The sequence below is a fragment of the Drosophila yakuba genome, chromosome 3L (genome assembly GCF_016746365.2).
Source record: "Drosophila yakuba strain Tai18E2 chromosome 3L, Prin_Dyak_Tai18E2_2.1, whole genome shotgun sequence".
Lineage (NCBI taxonomy): Eukaryota > Metazoa > Arthropoda > Insecta > Diptera > Drosophilidae > Drosophila > Drosophila yakuba.
The window spans coordinates 13,295,392-13,315,760 of NC_052529.2; the positions used below are offsets into that span (position 1 = coordinate 13,295,392).

At 40.6% G+C, this 20,369-nt stretch overlaps 1 protein-coding gene across 1 annotated transcript; it reads left to right on the plus strand.

Annotated features, from left to right (window-relative positions):
• The first annotated feature begins 19,290 nt into the window (after positions 1–19,290).
• On the plus strand, positions 19,291–20,089 carry LOC6533981. Its single transcript, XM_002094640.3, has 4 exons — positions 19,291–19,428; positions 19,486–19,712; positions 19,768–19,878; positions 19,941–20,089. Exons 1-4 carry the CDS (start codon positions 19,294–19,296, stop codon positions 20,086–20,088), a joined length of 621 nt encoding a protein of 206 aa, XP_002094676.2. The 5' UTR covers positions 19,291–19,293; the 3' UTR covers position 20,089.
• Positions 20,090–20,369: the final 280 nt, after the last annotated feature.

The following is a 20,369-nucleotide window of genomic DNA, read 5'->3' on the forward strand; positions in this document are numbered from 1 at the left end:
TTTTAACTTATTTAATTTATTGTTAAATGCAAAATCGAATCAGATGCAAACAACTATTTATGTATTAGTTAGAACAAGAAATTTATGCAAATTTAAGCGACAAAACAAAATATCAAACAAAAACAGAAACAGAAAATATACGCAATGAAAACAAAACTCATTTGAAAACAAAAATACAACTGTGTGTGTTCATTCTGGCTCTTAATTTAGCAGATTTTCCTTTCAGCCGGCGTACTGTGGAAATGCTGTGGAAATTTGCCTTTAATTATACATTTTCCCTGTGCACCGGCAACTTTTCCTCTGTGTCAATTTGTCTCGACATTTTCACTTTTTTTTCCACGAGCTCAAAACTTTTGACTTTCAATTCAATTAAAAGTAAGTTGAGGGCTTGCATGCCGTGCTCGGGGGAATAAAAAATGCAGCAAAATTAATATACTATTATTCAATAGTAACAAGCTTGGAAACTTTTGCAGACCCGACTCAAGCAGAGCGTGGCAAGTGGGTAGGAGGTATAATTTTCAATTGAATGTGCAGGGAAACACATGTGTAACTACTATACATATGTAAGTATATATATATGGATATATATATATATATAGGTACGGCCACCCCTTCATTGTCACCTGCAATGCAGCTGTCGCCTGGCGGACCAGAAAGTTGCCAACTCACCGTCGAAGTTTGCCCCTGGGAACGCTCAAGAACCCTATTTTTCGTTGGTTTTTCTTTGTGCTCAATTTCAAGCCAAATCGAAACCTATTTAGACAATTACGAAAATAGAAATCATTTCAGAACTTCCAGCAAGCGAGCAATGTATGTACGGTAATAACAATAAATAAATAACAAAGGCAAATAGCGGCCAGAACCAAGCCCCCCAAATGGCCAACAATTAAGGCGGCGAAGAAAGAGTAAAGACCAGATACTCAACCTCTGACTGATTTCGCCGTTGGATTCCGGCGGCTGGCGGGGTATCCATCATCAAATTTCGATTAAAAGGCGCGTGTACTCGAGATTCCAAATTCGAGATTCAAGACTCGAGAACGAGAGAGAGAGCTGAGACTTGAGAGTCATTCGCACTATTGAAGCTTCATTAGGAGGCAAAGTAACGAAAACATTTTGATTTCGATCATTACAATTTCCTTTCATGGCCCCCAGTTGAGTGAAAGAGCTACCGAAGGGGCCGCTGGCAAGGGTTAGTGGATCAAGCCACGAAGCAAAAGCGAATGTAATCATTAATTCGCCTCAACACAGGCTCAGCCGCATCAGATACAGATACACGACGATATGGTCACAAAGATACAGACTCCAACACCGAGATACATTTACAGATTGTGAGCCCCCAAAACGGATTCTGAGTGAAGACTCGGAACATTGAAGCCCCAGCTACCCGAAGGCAATAATTATCGAACCGAAAGCCCGACTGGTCCACATGTACATATATATGGAATGGTAGACCATTGTGGCCCATCTGGCTGGCCGATTGTATGATGACCATGTTGAAAATGCTCATTAAAGGTACTTCAGAAATTAAAGCATTTCACAATTGTTCCAAAAGCGAGAGCAGCCCCCCGACCAGGTTTAGAGTTCAGAGAGATTGAGATTTCGTTTTCGATTCGGCCCGCCATTTATCAGATGTTGTTATCTATAGTTGGCTTTTGGTCTTCGTTCCGAAGCTCAATTAACGTGGTCTTGAATGTCTTTCTGAGGTCAAACTTGGGGGCGAAACCGATGATTTTTGGTTTGGTTTTAAAGGGGAAGGGGTAGGGAGAGAGAAAATAAAGAAAGGCTAGATTTAACACTTAAATTCATTCTTCTGGCTGCTTTCATAGAAGCTGGTAATTTCATTTTTCCGCTTCATAACGCAACTGCCGCAATTACAAAGTGTTAACTTTGCCGGCTGGTTGCTTTAAAGAATAAAAGGAAATATTCTAGTTTTTAAAAAGTAGGGCACTTCAGTTTTCAATGTGGTATGAAAGAAATATGTTTGATGCCTTAGATGATATGATTTCTTAATAATAAGAAAGGAATTGGTTTTTCATAGAAAAATAACTGCTTACAAGTTCTCTACGAATTAATGCTTGATCTTGGCATTAAGTTAGTCGGTTACGGATTCACTTATCACCCCATTTAGTCATGGTCGACCGTCAAACCCGAGGCAGGTAACACGTTAAACTTAAGACCGGGGCGTGAAGACACCCAGCCACAGATGGATTCAACCGCTCCTCCCTCCACACAAAACTCATAAAGTGCCCAGAGACAGTTTTCATTTGACAAAAATTTGTGTGCATCTTTTGGGTTTTTTGTTACACCTTACAATGGCCATAACACTGAGGCACTAAAACTGCACAGCTCTACCTCGGCGGACCCATGGATCCATGGACCAACCAATGGACCCATGCCGAGTGCTGTGAAATTTCTTAACAATAACCGAGGCCCAATTGTCCCGCTGCGAGGAGAAGACTGCGAAGAATACCGTGACGCTAGGCCCATGCTGTGAGCTCAGGGGCTTGGTTCTTCTGCTCAACTCGCATTAATTTCTCATCATTTGGCATTGGCAGGCAGTCGGTTAGGGAACGTAGGGAAAGCAAAGGGAAGGGAAGGGCAGGGATGGGTCTCAGGGAAGGGACTACCAACTGCGTATTAATGGAAATGTTATAAGAGATTAGCAGGCATCCGCACCGAGAGATACAAAGGTGTCCAAGAACACACTGGCTACAAACTGGGTACAATTGCAACCGTTTTTGTGCGCTTAATGCGAATTTGTATGCAACGTCCCATACGAATGCCATTTGCAAACCAGAAAGATACTGACTGTGTAACTCGGGCGTGATCTACCTAAAAACTCAACTCATTATGGTCAATCATTGCAGTCGCTGTGAATGTGGATGTGGATATTCGTGGCCCCTCGGAATTGTGCAAGACTTTCCCAACAATCGAGTGGTAATCAATCTGACAAGCTACCGCTTTTCGGGCAATTGTTTACTCCAATTGTGTTTCCCTACATGGGGCTGAAAATGAGGTCATGTTGGGAAATATCTTCCAGGCAGTAGATAACAAAGAAGGAAACGGTTTAAGGTTGCAACAATGTTTGCAAGGATCACGCAGATCGAATAACTATATCGGATTGCAAGAGTTATCTTTAATGCATTCAATAAAGATAAATGATTTCGTACAGCATCATTAACTTATTTATGACGAAGCAGAGATAATATATTATGTGTATTTAAGATATGTATATGGCACTTTGCTGTTGCTGAAAGTCCAAAACTCATTAACCTACCTCCATTTATGGACCAATCCCAACATCGTTGCTCCTGATGTGTTGCACACACTTAAAATAGATTAATTTTCCCTCAAGTGCCAGAGCACTCGTAAATGCAATTTCTGTTGAACAAAAATCGCGTAAAAGGGAAAAATCAAGCGGCTAGCAGCCACTGCAGCACCAACTCAAGCGACAGCATTTTTAATTAAATAATTATTATAATTGTTGTTGTAGCTTAAGAAGATTTTCATTTTCAGATTTTTTATTTTTTTCGCACATTTCGCCCATGTGAGAACGACGCATAAAAATTAAAAAACATGTATAAATGCTCGGTTGTGTGTGCGTGTGTGTATAATTATGTCAAAATATAAGACCCGCAAAGTAAACGAAATTTCCCAACAGTGAATGTGTGTGTGGGTGGGGAAGTGCATTCGCAACTTTTGCAAAAATATTTTAAATTAAAATAAAATGAAAGGAAAAAGAAGGGGGTCAATGGGAAAGCCGATTGTATGAGTACTCTTTATGGTTATGAATATTTTAAGTCCATGTACAAAGATGTTATTAATATATTTTGCACGTGTATGTTTTTTTGTGCAAATATTTTTTTATCTTTACAATTGTTGAAGCATTTAAGTGGAGAAAATGTAATGAAGATATGAAAATACTATTTTGGATTGTATTTAAATTTTTAGATGAAACACAGACAAATTTTATTGATCAGAATAGGGAGCTTTAGAAGTATCCTAACCTTAAGTCTATTTCCAAGGGTAACTTAAGTATTAATTGTAAATTTTTATGTTTTTAGTATATATACCTAAATTAATTTTTGTACAAAGTGTTTATAAATTGTGTACAAAAAGGAAAGAAAGCGTATTAAATGAGTGTTGAAGCCATTGATCGAGTGTATACCCTTCGACTTGGCCCTACTCGGTAAATAAAGGCGTGTAAATCTGCCACGAGTCCTGTGCAACCTCCCACCATTTCGAGAGCCGGTTGCTGTGGCAAGTTGCAACCTCAACGACTGACAAACAGTAAACAGAAATCGGAAAACAGCAGCAGACACGTCGAGGAATCATGCGCTACTCATGGGAAAAACCAATGGGAACTTCTGTTTCGAATGGGCCAACCTGCATGCAATAATGCTAAATTGTTTTTCAATTATTTTATAGGTTATGGTAATATTTATTTTAATTGAAAACAAATACGAGCAAGTGCAGACTCCAGTACCGGACCTCGGGCACTGGCAATTTCGGAGCTCTTATATTCTGCGCTGTTTTTTGGCGAGAATATTGGATGTCGTTCGAAGAAGGCAAAAAATTGGATTCATGTGCATCATTTAAGGGATACAAATAAATGTATAAAACACAGTGAAAAAATGCAACATCGGTTGATTGTTTTTCAAGGCTATAACGAACCTTTATCAGCTACATGCAGAGTGCGTTCAATGCGGACTTTTATTTTTTGGTGCAAACCCACATTTTTGTTCATTTGGCCTAGACCCGGGAGCTATTAATAACTGAGTTAATTTTTGCGGGCTTTCCGGCAAGAAATATAACAAAACTAGCCAAATTTTAAAGTAATTTAGTACTTCGTTACTGCCAAATTGAATGCTAGTTCGTTTATATTTCTGAAAATATCAGTAATAATTCGGGAAACAAGCGACGAGGAAATCGATGTTTGACCCGCTGCACAAAATACATTTCCAGTTAGGAATTTCGTCGTGTTTTCCAGCATTTTCCGCTTGGGTAAACAGGCTAAATATACATATTTCAGACCGCACAATTTGTGGTCCCTGGTCAATCAACAAATCGTAGTTGCAACGACAGCAGTCAGATTTCTAACGGATTTCAAGCAAGCCCAGAGTTTTGCCAGTAAACAAAAAAACGGCGTAAACTCAAAACTGAAAACTCAAAAGCTACACTTACTCATACGAATTATCATAAAGAACATAACATTCCGCCATTTAAGAGGATACGTGTGCTGAAATACCAACGAGCCCGCCTGTAGCGGAATCCGGACTCAGAACCAAACCGATCCAAACTCAAACTCAAACCCATTCCCAAAATCTCAACCCAGTCGCTCGATTTAAAACTCAGCACCCACTCTGCAGAACTCGTCTCGTTTCGTGTGTTGGCAGCATTAGGAGAAGTTGCAATTAAAACTCATTTTCGTTGAAAACGCAATTTTCCAGCGTGAATTCCATTTGGTGAACAAAGTTTTTCTGCACCCCGCCCAAGCTGATGATAAGCTGAAATGAATTTTAAACAGTATTCATCGAGGCATTATCTCGGGTCTGGCAACTGAGGGGATATTTGGCGCGAGTTGTTGGGTTTTCTAAGGCCATGGATACAAGTAGTTGACCTGCGATTGCTTTTTTAAAAATATGTACTAAACGCTTTCTAGTTTAATGCTACTATTGTTTTTTATGGAGTTTTCTAGTTAAATGCACCTATTATTTTTTATGGAATTTAGTAAAGCATAAAGATACAATTTTTGGAATATTTTAATTCATGTGATTTATGTTGTATAATTATAATTAAATGGATTATTTACGTGATTAATTTTGTATTATCATAAGTACACGGATAAGTTTATATGCAACATTTGCGTTGAATATCTATGAAATTAGCAAATGTCCGAAACATTTAAATTGAATTAATTAATTGGATAGGAACTTTTAGTAGCGTATCTGTTTTATACTTTTTGGCATTTGAGCACTCCGGGCTGCTCCATTTGGAGGCTTCGTGTACTTTTGAAACGAATTTCAAATGCATCACAATGAATTTCAATAATACGGCATATAGAGCGATGACCTGGAGCAGTACCCCCGAAAATTCACAACTCCTCGCCGGCCAAATTCAATTATGAGTGGACTCCATTCAGTCTGGTTTGCGGACACCCAACTCTTGCCTGGTTTTCCCAACTGTTTTCCGCACACTCTGTTGATTGACGACTGCATTTTGGAAAATGCCGTGCGAATTGTTTTGTGTGTGTTATCTCGACTGACATCAAAGTGCAACATTGTTGAATGCCAATGCACCAACAGCACAGCACAGCACAGTCAGCAGTGTGATGAGTTTTTAAATTTGTTATTAAACGTTTTTGGTCGATTTGAATTTAGATGAAATTGCCATGCCCATCCTTCTTTCACTCCACTCCACGCCACACCACTCTTTCTAAATTTGCCTGTATCTGTGTGAATTTTTTCTGCCTCTGATTTTTCATCTCGCCGTGGAGTGGGAGGAGGGTCAAAGGTGGCTCGGACCCGATTTGGCGTTTCAAATTCTATAAATTTGCTATTTTGTTTGACCGTTGTACGCATATTGGCAAATTGAGTTTTGAGCGGGCCGATTGAACTCTTGCTTTTTGCACATTTTCCCCCTTTTTGGCTTGCTTTCGATTTGTTTGATTTTCCCGCAGTTTTCCTCTCTTTCACGCGGTGTCTCTAGTTGGCCTTTGGCAAATATCATTAAAATATTGTTGATACAATTTTGGTCGATTGTCTCTGTGGCTGATTGAATTTTTAAATAGCCAGCGGTTTCGTTTTTGCGCTATGAGCATATACCGCGAAAAGTTAGAAAAATTCATATTTTTTGAGAATGTTTATACAGCTCCTATGCGCATACAGATTGTCAGAAAATTATGTGTGTTTTAATTTATGGCACTGGATTAAGTAGTGTGTATATCTTGTTGCATTTCAGGGGTAAAAGATAAACAATCCCACGGGCTGATAAGCTGTAGCCTGATAATAATATCGCTTATTTTTGAGTTGCCCTCACCAAAAAAGCTGATAAATTAACTACACCTGCCATCGTTTAACCAGACCCTAAAACCTTCAAAATAGTCAAAGACCCTTTAATTATCTTCTCAAACTGCCTAACACTTTCAAGTTCAAAATGACCAACAAATTAATTGCCCAGCGAAGAATTCCAACGAACCGAAAGCCCAAAGAAACCACAACACTTTGACAAAAGCCGACCACCAATTTTTAAAGAAGTATTTAGAAATCAATAGAATCACATTTATTTAAGCCAAGAAAATCCCAATCGAAACTCCATTATGTTGCCAAAAAAATAAATGGGGGAGAAAAGGTAAAAGAATTCAAAGAAGAAACAGCGTGACAGATTATGCAAACTAATTACACAAAATTAGTTGAGATTTATGCCCCGAAAAAGTTCCGAAAAGCCCAAAAGAGTTTTAATACTCCCAGCGCCGTTCACCTCACCGCATTTATTAATCAATTCAATTTTTGCCGCTCGGCGTGAGCTTCAATTTTGTTGTTTTGTGTTTTGGAAGTTGGAGGAGCATTGGAGCATTGGAAACCCGTTTGACAAATAGTGTGACATAATATCAGGGTAGGGGAATGCAGAGGAGCAGGGTCAGCTTGAGGTCCACGTCTCCCTTTTGGGTCTTACAAATTTGTATGATGTAGAGCTTAATTGGTGATTAACCACCTGTAGATTGGACTGCATTTCCACGGACCAACTCGGCGAGAGAAAGAAAAGTCGTGCCAGGCCGGGCCCCGAAATGAAGACGATGCCATGTCTCTGGAAACCCCCGGCCACAGCCCCAAACTAAAACTTAAACTCAAATCCATACCCAAACCCAAATCCAGACCCAGTCTCCTTGCAGGCGAATGTCACTGCTGGACTAGTTCTCCACAGAACAAGATTTATGGTATACAAGACTCGGTTGGCCCGATGTTGCTGTCAGCGGCAGAGAAATGCTGAAACGGGGAAGGGATCGGCGAGGAGGAGTAGTGGTGGGGGGTTGAGTTTTCCATGGAAATTGCTGCACTCGCCTTGGAGTCTTTGGGAAAATAATTCATTTCGATTTGTCAATGAAGCGCTTAGATTATCTCTCTATTAATTATCGTTTATGGTTTGTTTGTTCGTTAGTTCGCCTCGGGGCTTGGCTTCTTATCTATGGGGGCGTCAAAGAACACGCTCTGTGTCGAGAACGGTTCCCATGAACTTTCCGTCGAGATAACAGCCAGAGTTTGTTCCATTTCACCTGGCGGTGAGCCACCACCCGCTCACTTAAATGGAAGGCAAATTGGCCAGACCAAATATTGTGGCACTACCAATCGAGATCTATCTCTGGTGCCTGGTGCTCATCCTGAGCCTCCACTATTAGAATGCTAATATAAACATGAAAACTGAAACTTATTACAAAACCCATTAGTTCCTCTGGTTTTTGGTTTACTTTTTTCTTTGTCCTCGACTAGTTTGCCCAGTCCGTTGGTTGATTGCCTCCCGAAACATTTATAACGTTTTGGGTGTCTTCTCACATTTGTTGCACTCTCTCAATTTCACTTAGCTTCGAGATGAGGCTTAAAAAACATTATACTTTCTAAACGGTTAGGTACTTAACTGAAAGGCATTAAATAAATATGTATTACAAAACCAAGCGCTGGTAACAACAAAAAAATCTCTAAAGATCAAGCTGAGATAGGAAAAATCTAGATTTTCAAACATGATACATATTTCGTGTTTATAGTAAGAACTTATCTCGCAGCAGACCAATAATCTTGAATATAAGCGTGAAATTAATTTATTATGATATTTTTAAATATATTGTAGAACTACTTTCTGATACTTCTTAGAAAAGAGTCTTCGTTATTCGCCATTCTGCGAAGCGGACTGGATTTTCCTTCCTCCGATTTCTTTTTCTTTTGCGGTTACATGTGAACCGATGCCCGTTGGCGCTTTTCCTGGGTTTTCCTGCGCTATCCAACGACCAATCAATGCCAAACTGATGATGTTAATCTGACTGGCCCTTCTCCTGCTGCCACGGCTACTGGCAGGGCCACGCCCCCTGGCTGGCAGTTCCCATTTACCCTTAAGTTAAAATTCATTTGAATATACAACATCCTATTTCAATTTAAATTCAAATCCGCAAACATTTGCCACGAACATTGCCAAGTCCAGGGGAAAACTGACACGGGCCACGCCCCCTTTTGCGGGCGACTGGGACACATACCCGGGCATATCAAGAGTTGGCCATCGCCATCGTCATCCTTGGTCCTCCTCCAATCTGCAACCTCCATCCAATAGCTCCTGCTGCTGGTGCTAGAGACTCCTCTCATGGACCTTGTCGTCGTCGTTGTCGTGGACGCTGGCAAATGCCACTTACTCCAAAGTGCCGCAACGATTAACATCTACGACCTGATGGGCGAGGAGCCGGCAGCAAGGAGCAGGGAGCTCCAACTACTGACTGCTCCACATGACCAGGCCACCTACCGTTATGTATCTGTAGCTGCTTCACTGCCTCACTGCTTCACTGCTCCACTCCGATTCGTAGTGGCACTTTGTAGTGTGTATCTTTTGCATATCGCCGGCCATGTATCTTCAAGTATGAGTATCTGCGACACCGAAATTGCAAAACCAATTTAAAAAACGTTTCGCAAAACATTCCGCTGATAGTTATACACCAAATTGGAATCTGCTCGTGAGTGAAAAATATACATTTTTTTCATTTAATTAAACGTTTTTTTCGCCCCACATTTTCCTGGTTTGATAACGAGTTTATGGTGTCTGGGTCGAGAGGGTACAATTCTGTGTTTCAGAAAAGTTTTCAATTTGATTGAGTTTTGTGGCGGCAATGTGAATGTTTAAGGTTTTCTACGTTAGTTTTGACGGGAAAACGTGGTTAGTGTGGGTTTGCAAATTGCTTCAATGAACAATTACAATTCAAATACTGACGGTTATAATAAAACCATAAAAACTATTATAATATTCTCTCATATCTGAAGATATTTCTTTAATATCTATCGACTGCCTTGCGCCTTGAACAATTAATGAACAATTACAATTTAAATACTGGCGGTTATAATAAAACCATAAAAACTATTATAATATTCTGTCATATCTGAAGATATTTCTTTAATATCTATCGACTGGCTTGTGCCTTAAAACTTTTCCACCAAATGATGTCAGTTCACCTGCTCTCTTAGTGCCACACTTTTTGTCGACCCATCCAAGCTCTTAATATTTTTGGCTGACATTAATGCCAATATTTGGGCTGACTTGGCCATAAATCTTAAGCAGGTTGCAATAAATTAAATTAAATTACATTTTATATAGATTTTTTTTCTGGGCTGTCGCCAAAGACAATGCTGGAGCAGGGATAAAAAAATATATAAATGTATATATGGGGAGAGCTTATCACGATCGGGGGACAAAAGGCACAGAGATTTTTTCCTCGGCCTCACTTATAAATTATTTAAATGGAAAAATAAAGCATCGACCAAAGTCGAAGATCGCGACTGGACGCGGTCTGTTTGCAAATGCGGTCGAGTAGGAAATGTCATGAAAATGCTGGCCCCAAAATGCAGGCCGAGTGCATCGTTTCATCGTAGCATCCTATCGATACGGCGGCGATACTTGAGGTAGTAAAACACAAATTCACAAATCGAACATGAACAAAGCAAGAAATGATAAGATCACGATTGTTCCTCTCGTTCCTTTGGAAAGTAGCAGGTTCGGCACATCGGCGCTGCACTGCATCTTGTCCAAAAACCGAACATTTAATTGCGATCCACGTTCTGCACGAGTAAGAGGAGTTGCAGGACGGCAGATGTGGAATGGGGGCTTCGTTTCAGTTTCTGGGTTCTGACCAACCGATCGACGGGATCGGCCAGCTTGTGCCAGTTATGCGCACGTATGCAAAGGAAAACTTTATCTGACAGATTTGCGTGATAAGCCGGCACAGCAACAGCCAGGGAGAGATCGATCGCTTCCTGGAGTGAAATATTGCCCAGATCCAACCAAACAAACCAAACAACCAACCAAGCAACCAACCAGCCTCCTGCCACAATTTTCTGGCCAAATTGGCAGTCTGGCTGCTGGTGGTACACGCAAAGGGACGAACTTTGTTCGAATTCCGTTCACATGTGGTTCCCAATTGCTGGCACTGCAATTGCTTCTTGGCCTTTTAATGAGCCAAGAACTTGCTTTCGGACCCAACTGGCCAGCGAGTGTGGGTAAATATATGCAAAAAGCTAATCAAACGGATGAAGATGCAAAAACTAGTGAGATCCAAAATTACATCGATTTCCTCAATAGTTTTATATATTCATGGTTATTCACAAAACCCCAAATAATTCAAATGCCTTTAATATTTAAAGGATTAAATTTGAATGGTAAATTACGCCTTTATTAATACATTATTCCTAACGTTTGATATTAACAACTATTTATTAGAAATCCCCTCAAAATCGCTTGAGCAATTACCAACTTTCAATTTAAACTTCCCATGTTTACTTCATAAACTCCTTGATCCTCAATTGTGCCCTAGGCCTTGGTTAACACAGAAAAAATAAAAGTTTTTCTCGCTCCCAACATTTCTGCCCTCGATTCCGTAATAGGGATCCATTACTTAATGCCAAAGCTCCTTTCCGAGGCATTGGCGATAAGAACAAAGTTTTCGGCTTGGCTGGAAAATCTTCCATTTGTGTTTGGCTTCGCTTTTCCGTCTGCTGGCGCACTTTCACCTAAAAGTTGACAAAAGTTCCCCAAAGAAATTGCAGTTAAAAGGAGGAAAGTGTGACAAAGTATCCACATCGTGGGGTTGAGTGTCTGAATGTCCATTGAAGTGTAGAATTTGATTGCAGTTCGAGATGTCTTTATGTGTGTGAGAGTGCGAGACTGCGAAAGTATATGATGAGCGTCTTTTGGATTTCGAGCGATTGTCTTTTATGGCTTGGAAAATCAACTTTTGGCTAACAACGCTTCGATGCGTTTCTTGCAAAGGGAAAATCGAGTGAACTTGGCTTCAGCACAGCTTAAAGTCTCTGAGAGGCGTAAATTCACTTAAATTATGCGTAAACGTCCAAGTTTTTCCCCAGCATGGCAACAATTTGCTGACTCACTTGCAGAGTGGGTAAAAATGCCGCTGCCACAGCCACTGCCACAGCCACCATAGCTCCAGCCCCCTTGTGACCCACATTTATACGCTCGAATTGATTTCCTATGCTCAGCTTTGGCAATCAGCGCCGGCTAACACACGCGGCGTATACGCAACGAGCTTGCTGCATGGCCATTTTTATTTGCTGTAAATCTGTAACGAAGGCACGCACTATTTTCCGGTATATTTATGCTGTGTCGGCGGTAACACTCCAAAGCTCCTATCCCCAACCCTCGACCCCATGTGATCCCATATCGCCGGGGTCCCTTTCGGTTTTGATAATTTAATGCCTGTTTGAGTTAAGACAGTGAAGGCCCTTTTTTGCGGCCCATGATTCCTCATGAGTTGTTTTCTGCTCCTCGCCACACACATAAACTACAATATTTAATTGGTTCGAAGCCCTTTGCCTAGACACGTCCTTTTCCCGGCATTTTTTTTCTGCATATTTAATGCAATTACCAAAAGGTTCTCCCATCGGAATTGGCTCAACCCCAAAGTAAAGGGAACCGAAATTGATTTAGCTGTCCTGCTTGGTGCCAAACACCTTGGCCAGGCTATTGATAGGCCATAAACTGCAAGTTCGAAGGAAATTGATACCTTAAAATGCGAAATAGGTGTCTTGGCCAAAAGGTGACCTCGAGAAGAAAATAAATCTTGACTGGCAGCGAACTTAACTGTTTTCGAAAGCTTAGAGTTAGTTCAGCAATTTTACTTACTTTGCAGAGTCCATGTAACAAAACCATGAAGTAATCACAATTATAATATTATTTTAAATATGTTCTAATACTTAATTTTAACTGCACACAACTTTTACTAATAAAGTAAACAAGTAATAGAGTTTCACCCAGCATTCGAGCTAAATTATTTGCTGTAGAAACTAATTTCCAACGCTGGTGCCAATCTCAATTTAAACTTTTATTTTATTTAAATCTGATGGCTTTGCACTTTTTTCCCCAACCTTTGTTCCCCTCAATGATAAACAAATCGGAACTTCACCAAGCCCCCCCCTCCCGCGCTCGTCAAGCGCAAGTTTATGTGCTGCCGCGAAATCTCAAAACAATCAAAGTGCCCGAGCACAAAAAAAAGTGGAGCGGTTGAAAGGCGGATGGTTGGACTGTGGTGGGGGTTTTCGGAAAAAAGGGACCAAAACTCAAATAATATCCAGCTTTTGCTACTGTTTCACTTCGCGTGGGCGTTGATGTTTGCTCTCCAAAAACAACAACAACAACAACAACAACTGGGGGGCGGCAACTTCAACTTTAGTGTGAAAACTTTTGCCACTTAACTTTCGCGAATGCATCAGCATCAGCATCAGAGGGGAAGTGCTGGAGGAGATGGAGGCTTGGAGCTGTTTGGCCGACGGAGAGCGGCAATCCCCAGATTCCGACGACTCCTGGCACTGGCAAAGCAATTAAAATTATTGCTGGGCGCAAAAAGTAATATTTTCCAAGTGCTAAATAAACACACTATAAAATGGCAATGCCCCTCCACTTTTCCCGCCTCCTCAGTTTTTTATCACTAACCCCAGCGCACATACGGTGGGTAAAAAAAAAAAGTTGATTCGTGGCAATTTTTGTTCGGCACTTATTTACATATGCCAAGACGCGGCATGAAGAACTTTTTCTTCATCCAGAAAATGAGGCTGCCAAAAGCCCACATTGAAATCTGGAAAACTCTCCGGAAAAAACCCTTGAAAAGTTTCCGGGAGTTTGAGCGCACTCCCAAGATAAAAGAAAAAGAAAATTGTAAATGGTGGGAACTGAGAAAGATAGAAAATGAATTAAATACTTTCATCGTCTTATTTGACTTCTTTTAAAATCAATAAAATAGAAATTTGTAATTAATACATTTGTATTAAAATTCTACAGATTCCACCACAACTCGATATATTAATTCGAATGATTTGTTAAATTCCATTTATTTGCAACTCATCGATAGACACTTGGCAAACGCAACAAGCCAAGTTAAATCTGCTTACATACCAAGGCACACATAATAATAAATTGAAAACCGAAATCGATTTAGTTGTAACCAAGTTTATGGTCATAGAAACTTAGCACCGGCGACCCCGGAACCCCAGCATCCCGGAAAGGAAAGAGCAAAGTTCCTGGCTAAGTTGACCATAAAATTGCACACAAATCGCATCAACTATTTAGTTGGCCGAGTCGATGCACAGACAAATAGGAGAGGGCGAGTGTATATGTGTACTTTGTGTACCTGGGCCAATAAATAAACAGCAAATATTTTATGCAAATTTTCAATTTAACACAGCATTAAATGCACTCACGCACACCTGCACAACTCCTTCAGAGATCAATGTAAATTCCCTTGGCAGGACAAACAACACCTGTGTGCGAATGTGTGGCTTAAAATGCCCATAAACCGCATGCGATGTGATGCGATGCGATGCGATTCAATGGAACGCTGCAGCGTTTTGTGGTAATTTTCATAATTTACACAGATACTGAGCGAATGGCACACCTTAATGTTATTTGACTACGGGGAATCGCCGGAAGGCGGGATCGGGTTCGGAATTGGTATCGGGCAGGGTTTTACACTATTGAGTTCGAAATCATTGGAAGTAATTTGTTTGTCTGGTGGTCCGGGCACTTTATAGGCGTGAAAATCAATGTATTGATAAGATATTTTCAGCAAATACAATTATTTGACAAATTGCTAAGCGGCTTACAAACATAAAGGGATGAAAAGGTTTGGGCAATTTCCATAAATCATCGATTGCGGTACAGCTTGATACAGGTCAACTATGATTTATCAAAGTCCAAAAGTGCTTGATTGCCTTTGAGACGGAGCAACTTTTCCCGGAGCTCATAATGCGAACTTATTTACTTTGGCCCCCACTCATTAACTGCGCCCCCCGACAACCAAGTTAAAACTTTGCCCTGATTCTAATAAACTTTGACTGCAAAGTTCATTACCAAAAATGTATCCTGTAGCATCTTTGGCTCATTTTCCACTCATTTTGCCATATTTACGCAAGGTGACAGGCTTGTGATTAATACGGGTGTGCCCCTGTGGGGGTTTCATAGGGAGGTTTCTGGCAAGGATTCGGGGGTCCTGGGCGGGGTGTTGGCAGTCAAAAGGTTCCTGGCATGTCATTAACCTACTCCCACACACTCAGCCCGCATAAACTTCTCCAAAGGCAAATAGATGTGGAACGAAACTTTTGCTTTACTCACCAGAAGTTGACATTGACCAACCCCTTTATCGGTAGATTGTAATTTAAGATTTGGTAGAGTGACACTTCAGTTTGGTTTTCCACATAAGCATTGTTTTGAACAACATTTTTTAATACATTAAAAAACATTTTTGAGGTAAGATACAATTTATACATATTTTATTTCTAAACAATTTTTAAGAAACATTTATAACCAGAGTCTATATGGAAAAATGAAGAACCACATTATATAAGCCCTTTCTGTAAGCCACTAATAAATACAATCTCCATCACTTTAACACATATAAAGCCATATTGCTTGTCTAAATTCAAAGACCCCTTTCTTTCGTTTTTTAAGGGCATCGTCAATCGTTGATGACCGTAGTAAAATCCTTTAAAACCACATTCCCAGCCCCATAAGTTTCAGGATGTTGGTCACTTTGACAGAGTGCGAAGGCCAAAAAAAAAGAGAGTGACGAGGATAGACTGGGAAAATATTTTACTTTCGCCTCTATCGATTGACCGACTTAAGTAAATACCCTAATTTAAACCGCATGATTGATTGCTGCTCGGCAAAAACCGAACGTGAGTGGAGAATTCATCCTTCAATATAAACACGACCGGAACTCAGCTCCTACACTTCAATTTTTGGCTTGGCGTCAAAGTTGTCGCCTGGCACCGGATTTCGTCTATTTGAGGGGATCGGGCAGCGGAAGTAGTGGGTTAAGCCTTGGGGTTATGGGGATGACTGGGCTGGCAAGTCATCACGGACATTGCACTTTGGCTTTGACCATCAAGATTTTCGGGGCATTGTGACGGCGGTCCTTTTTCGGCACAAGGACTCTCCAGGCGATTTGCTCGTTTCCTGGCCCAGCGGAAAAGGGGAGTGGCTGGCAGCTCATTTATAAAATTTCCCAGCTGGGTTGTTGCCTGGCGTTTTGAATCGAACAATGCCTTGGGGCCAGCACACATGCAGGATCTGGTCCCGAGTCCTGCAGGAAGAAACAGGACCCGCTCGCTTACGTACGTATGTACATGTATGAAAAATGAATGGCGCCTAGACGCAGGATGCGGACGTCTTTATGGTAATCCAAGATGATGCCCCTTTTTGCGGTTGACATGACTCAGTTGGGCGATAAACCAAAGATAGCAAAAAGTCAGAAAAGTCAGTCAAAAGCCCAACTAGTTCTTGGGCTAAGGATGCGCAGCACAAAAGGACATTGGCGGCGACATTTTGGCAGCCCTTTTGGCATATCATTTTGGCCATTTCTCGGCTGTCTGCCTGCCTGCCTCGCCATTTTACATTTTTTAAAGCAATTTTCATCGTTTGAATAAACATTTCATTTAATTTGAGCGCAAACAAAAATAATAAAATAAACAAACGGAACGGAACGGAAAAGCCCCGGGAAAAACCTAGGGGTGATGTGGAAAGCAATTTGGCCGACGGGCGCCGCCGAAACTTTACGTAAACACGTAATGCTCTTTACGTTGTTGTACAATTGTACAATAGCAGCCGCCGCACGCAATGCGAGCATTTTTGTAATAAGAAATTCAATTTTCAGCAACATTAGAGGCCAAAACTTGACTACGCGACTACGTGTGCCACAGGGATGCAGCGCAGCAGCCGCAGAAATTACAACATTTTGCATTCTTTCCTTCCTTTGTTTGCGCTCTCTATGGATAAATTGCGCACTTTTTCGCTTTACTTTTTCCAGTTGAAATTAAAATGCAAAGTGAATTTATTGCAGACCCGCAGCAACTGAACTCGCATCCAAACTCAACGCGAACCTGGAACAAAGTCTGCGTGCCGCACGCTTCAGTTCCATGCAAATTTTGAGTTTCACCTGTTATTGATAAGCCAGGACATTTGCCTATCGCCAAAGGCGTCGTGTAGAAGTTAGCCTAATTGTCAACGGCTTTCTTGCATTCAAATGAAATGCATTTAGATTGCCGTTTCCTGCATAAGCGTGTTGCATACTCCGATAAGAAAAATTAATGCGCATTCTGTGATATGAAAAAGTAATTGTATGATTTCATTTTTAGTTTTATAACGCTACCATTAGAACCTAATATTTAAGGGTTAGGAAAATTTACAAATTTATTAAAAACATCAAAAGATTATTAAATGGTGTACATTTTAATTTAATAAATTTCCTCTATGAATAATAAACTTTTATAAATTGAAACTTCCTAAACTCTCGCTTTACATAAAGTTATTTTTGCAACGCGTCATATTGGAGATGATTGAATTCGTTGGAAATGCGAGTTTTCAGCATTTCCTTGAAGAGCGACATGGCATTTGGATTTATTATTCAACTAATCAAGTATTTATTAGAATGCCCCGGGGGTTGGATGACACCAGCATAGCTGTTGATGGTCGCATTCCCCCGAATCTTATCCTTCCCCCCACCTGGCCACCCTTTCACTTGGCACACACTTTCACTTATTACCGTTTTCCGGCCGCCGCACCCCCCTCCCCGAGGGACATGGAGCCGCCCAAATGGCCGACCAGCACGTAACCTCCACCCGCCCCGAGGGTCCCTGTCCGGGCGCTACGTCCCCCATGTGGACAAGGTATCTCTTTCGGCTTATCTGCCCCAAACCGCCGACTGTGCCCGCGTCTGTGACGTGTCCCGATGTCGTTAACTCGCGCGTGCCCCACGCTGCCGGCATCTAGATACATGGAGTGTGTAGCGTTTTCACCTGTCAACAATATTTCATACCCACTGTGCATTGTGCATTAGAATGACGCCGGGGCAACAGCTGCCCGTTCCCGTGTTCCTTCATTCCGGTTTACCCATCCCATAGCCCCGATTTCCTTCCCCGTTTCAACTTTCTCCCTTTCATTAACCAACATCCCTTGGCCGCCATCCCTGTGTGCCTAGAAAAGTCGATCAGGTGGAACGCAGCGTGCAGTGTTTACGCCTTCTGGCTTGCCGCTTGGTTTCGGCCTTCTTTTGCGAAATTCCCGCTTTTCCCACTCAACCTTATCAGCTTTTGCAGCAGGCTAATCAGTGATGAGAAGTATGGTCATGTGCATTATTAGCAGAAACTAGTTAATAGGATCTGCAATAAAAGTAGGTACTTAAAAGTATAACAGTACTTAACAACGAACAGCAATAATACATTTGAAATTATATATCTATTTCCAAAAGGATACTTCCATGATAAACTGAGAAACTAGCGTTCTTACATTTCGAACAAGAATTTCAAATTTAGTTTATGGTAGTTTTTGTTTGGTAGTAGTAGTCTTAGACTAGACTTTTAAGCCTTAACCAAGAACTTAAAAGTACTATATTAAGTAAAAAAAAAACCCTCATTTATTGAAAACTCCGCTAGATCGACAGCACTGCTGCACACACATGTTTGTCCTGCGCCTAATTTTGGGTTGCGTGCACCATGCGTCGCGTCACGTTGAATTCGACTTGCGTGCAGCAAAATAACTACTTCGTGTTGGCGCTCTACGTAGTTGCCGTTTACCATGGGCCCGAAAATTGCCATGGCAACAACAAGTTGAAAACGCAATTCTCGGCTTTTGCATTACAGTTTTACCCCCAAAAAAACTGAACGAGAACTGTCCGCCCTTTAACAATGCGGGTAATTTGAATGGAAACAGATGTATGCATCGATTATGTATGATGATGCAAACTACGACAGGTTTTGTTAATAATAATTTAATAATTGTGCATTGAACCGCATGTGCTGTCTATAGGTGCTGGTTTTATTATCATGGTTAAGATATAATTGTACTTATTTCAAAGAAGATAAAAATTAAGATTAACATTAGTCTTCTAATTTTGAGTTCTCTGCACACTTAACTGCCATCTGAGTTCCTCTTTCTTTACAATGTTGACTTGCATACAACTTTCTTATTTATCACATAAGTGCTAATTGCAGAAGAATCTGCACTGCCTTGCAATAACTGCAGTTTAGTTGATTTCCAGCTTCCGACATGAATAGGTCCATGTGGCTTTCAGTTAGTGCAACGCTTTGCTTGACCTTCTTGCAGCAAGTTGCATCTGAAGATGTGCACTCCAGAGCTAAACGTTTTTTGATATTTCCACGACAAGCGCCCACAAGACATCAGGTAATCTTCATTTTAATTCAAGTAAAGATCACATTATGGTTATGTTTTATCTTTTAGTTCATTGCTGGTATCGGTATTCCTGCCGATCTTGAGTACGAATCGCTCACTGTGGGCTATGTCCTGAAAGCGGAGTATTATCTGCCTTATAATGCAACCGTTTACAGGCAAAACCCACTGTTTCCTGAATACAAACCAAACACCATAGACGCCCAACGAAAATTATTTATGAAGCCCACAGATTTACGCTGGCAACTTTATCAATTTATCGAACACATGCTTAATGGGTAAGTTCAGTCATCTCATACTTAATTTAATTACTATATATATATTATCCAATAGATATGGTTTAAATGGCCATGACTGTCTTTTGGAGGCGATATGCGAGGCTAATAATATCAAATTTGCCAAGGACTTTAGTACCGCCGCAGAAATGTTACACTTGCTTTTAAGGTGCGTCATATAATACGTTTTTTTATTTTATTATAATATTTCTATATATATTTTTTATGTAGTCCCTCTTCTACTTTAAACTCCGAGTCTAATCGAGCTCTGGATTTTATTCTCGCGGAAAAAGACGGAACACGAAGGGAGTGTTCCAAGTATGACTGCAATACAAAGATAATTAACTGGTTTTCGTTCGTCAACAAAATAAACTTTTGAACTTACCAGCTCATATTTAAAATATAAATATATCAAAGATTGAATTAAGTTTATATAAAAATTAAATAAATAAGATAAAGTTGGTCAACCAAGTTTCATGAATCTGTAACCCTAATTAAAGCCAAGAAATACGTTGAATATTTGGTGTCTGCCATGGATAGCAGAATTTGATATGGATGCAGACAACGAGGTGGCTCAACCCCTTCTGACATATCAATGGCCACCTGAATCACCTTGTTTTCCTCCTATTTCATAGCCGGAGAGTTTCAATTTAAAATTCA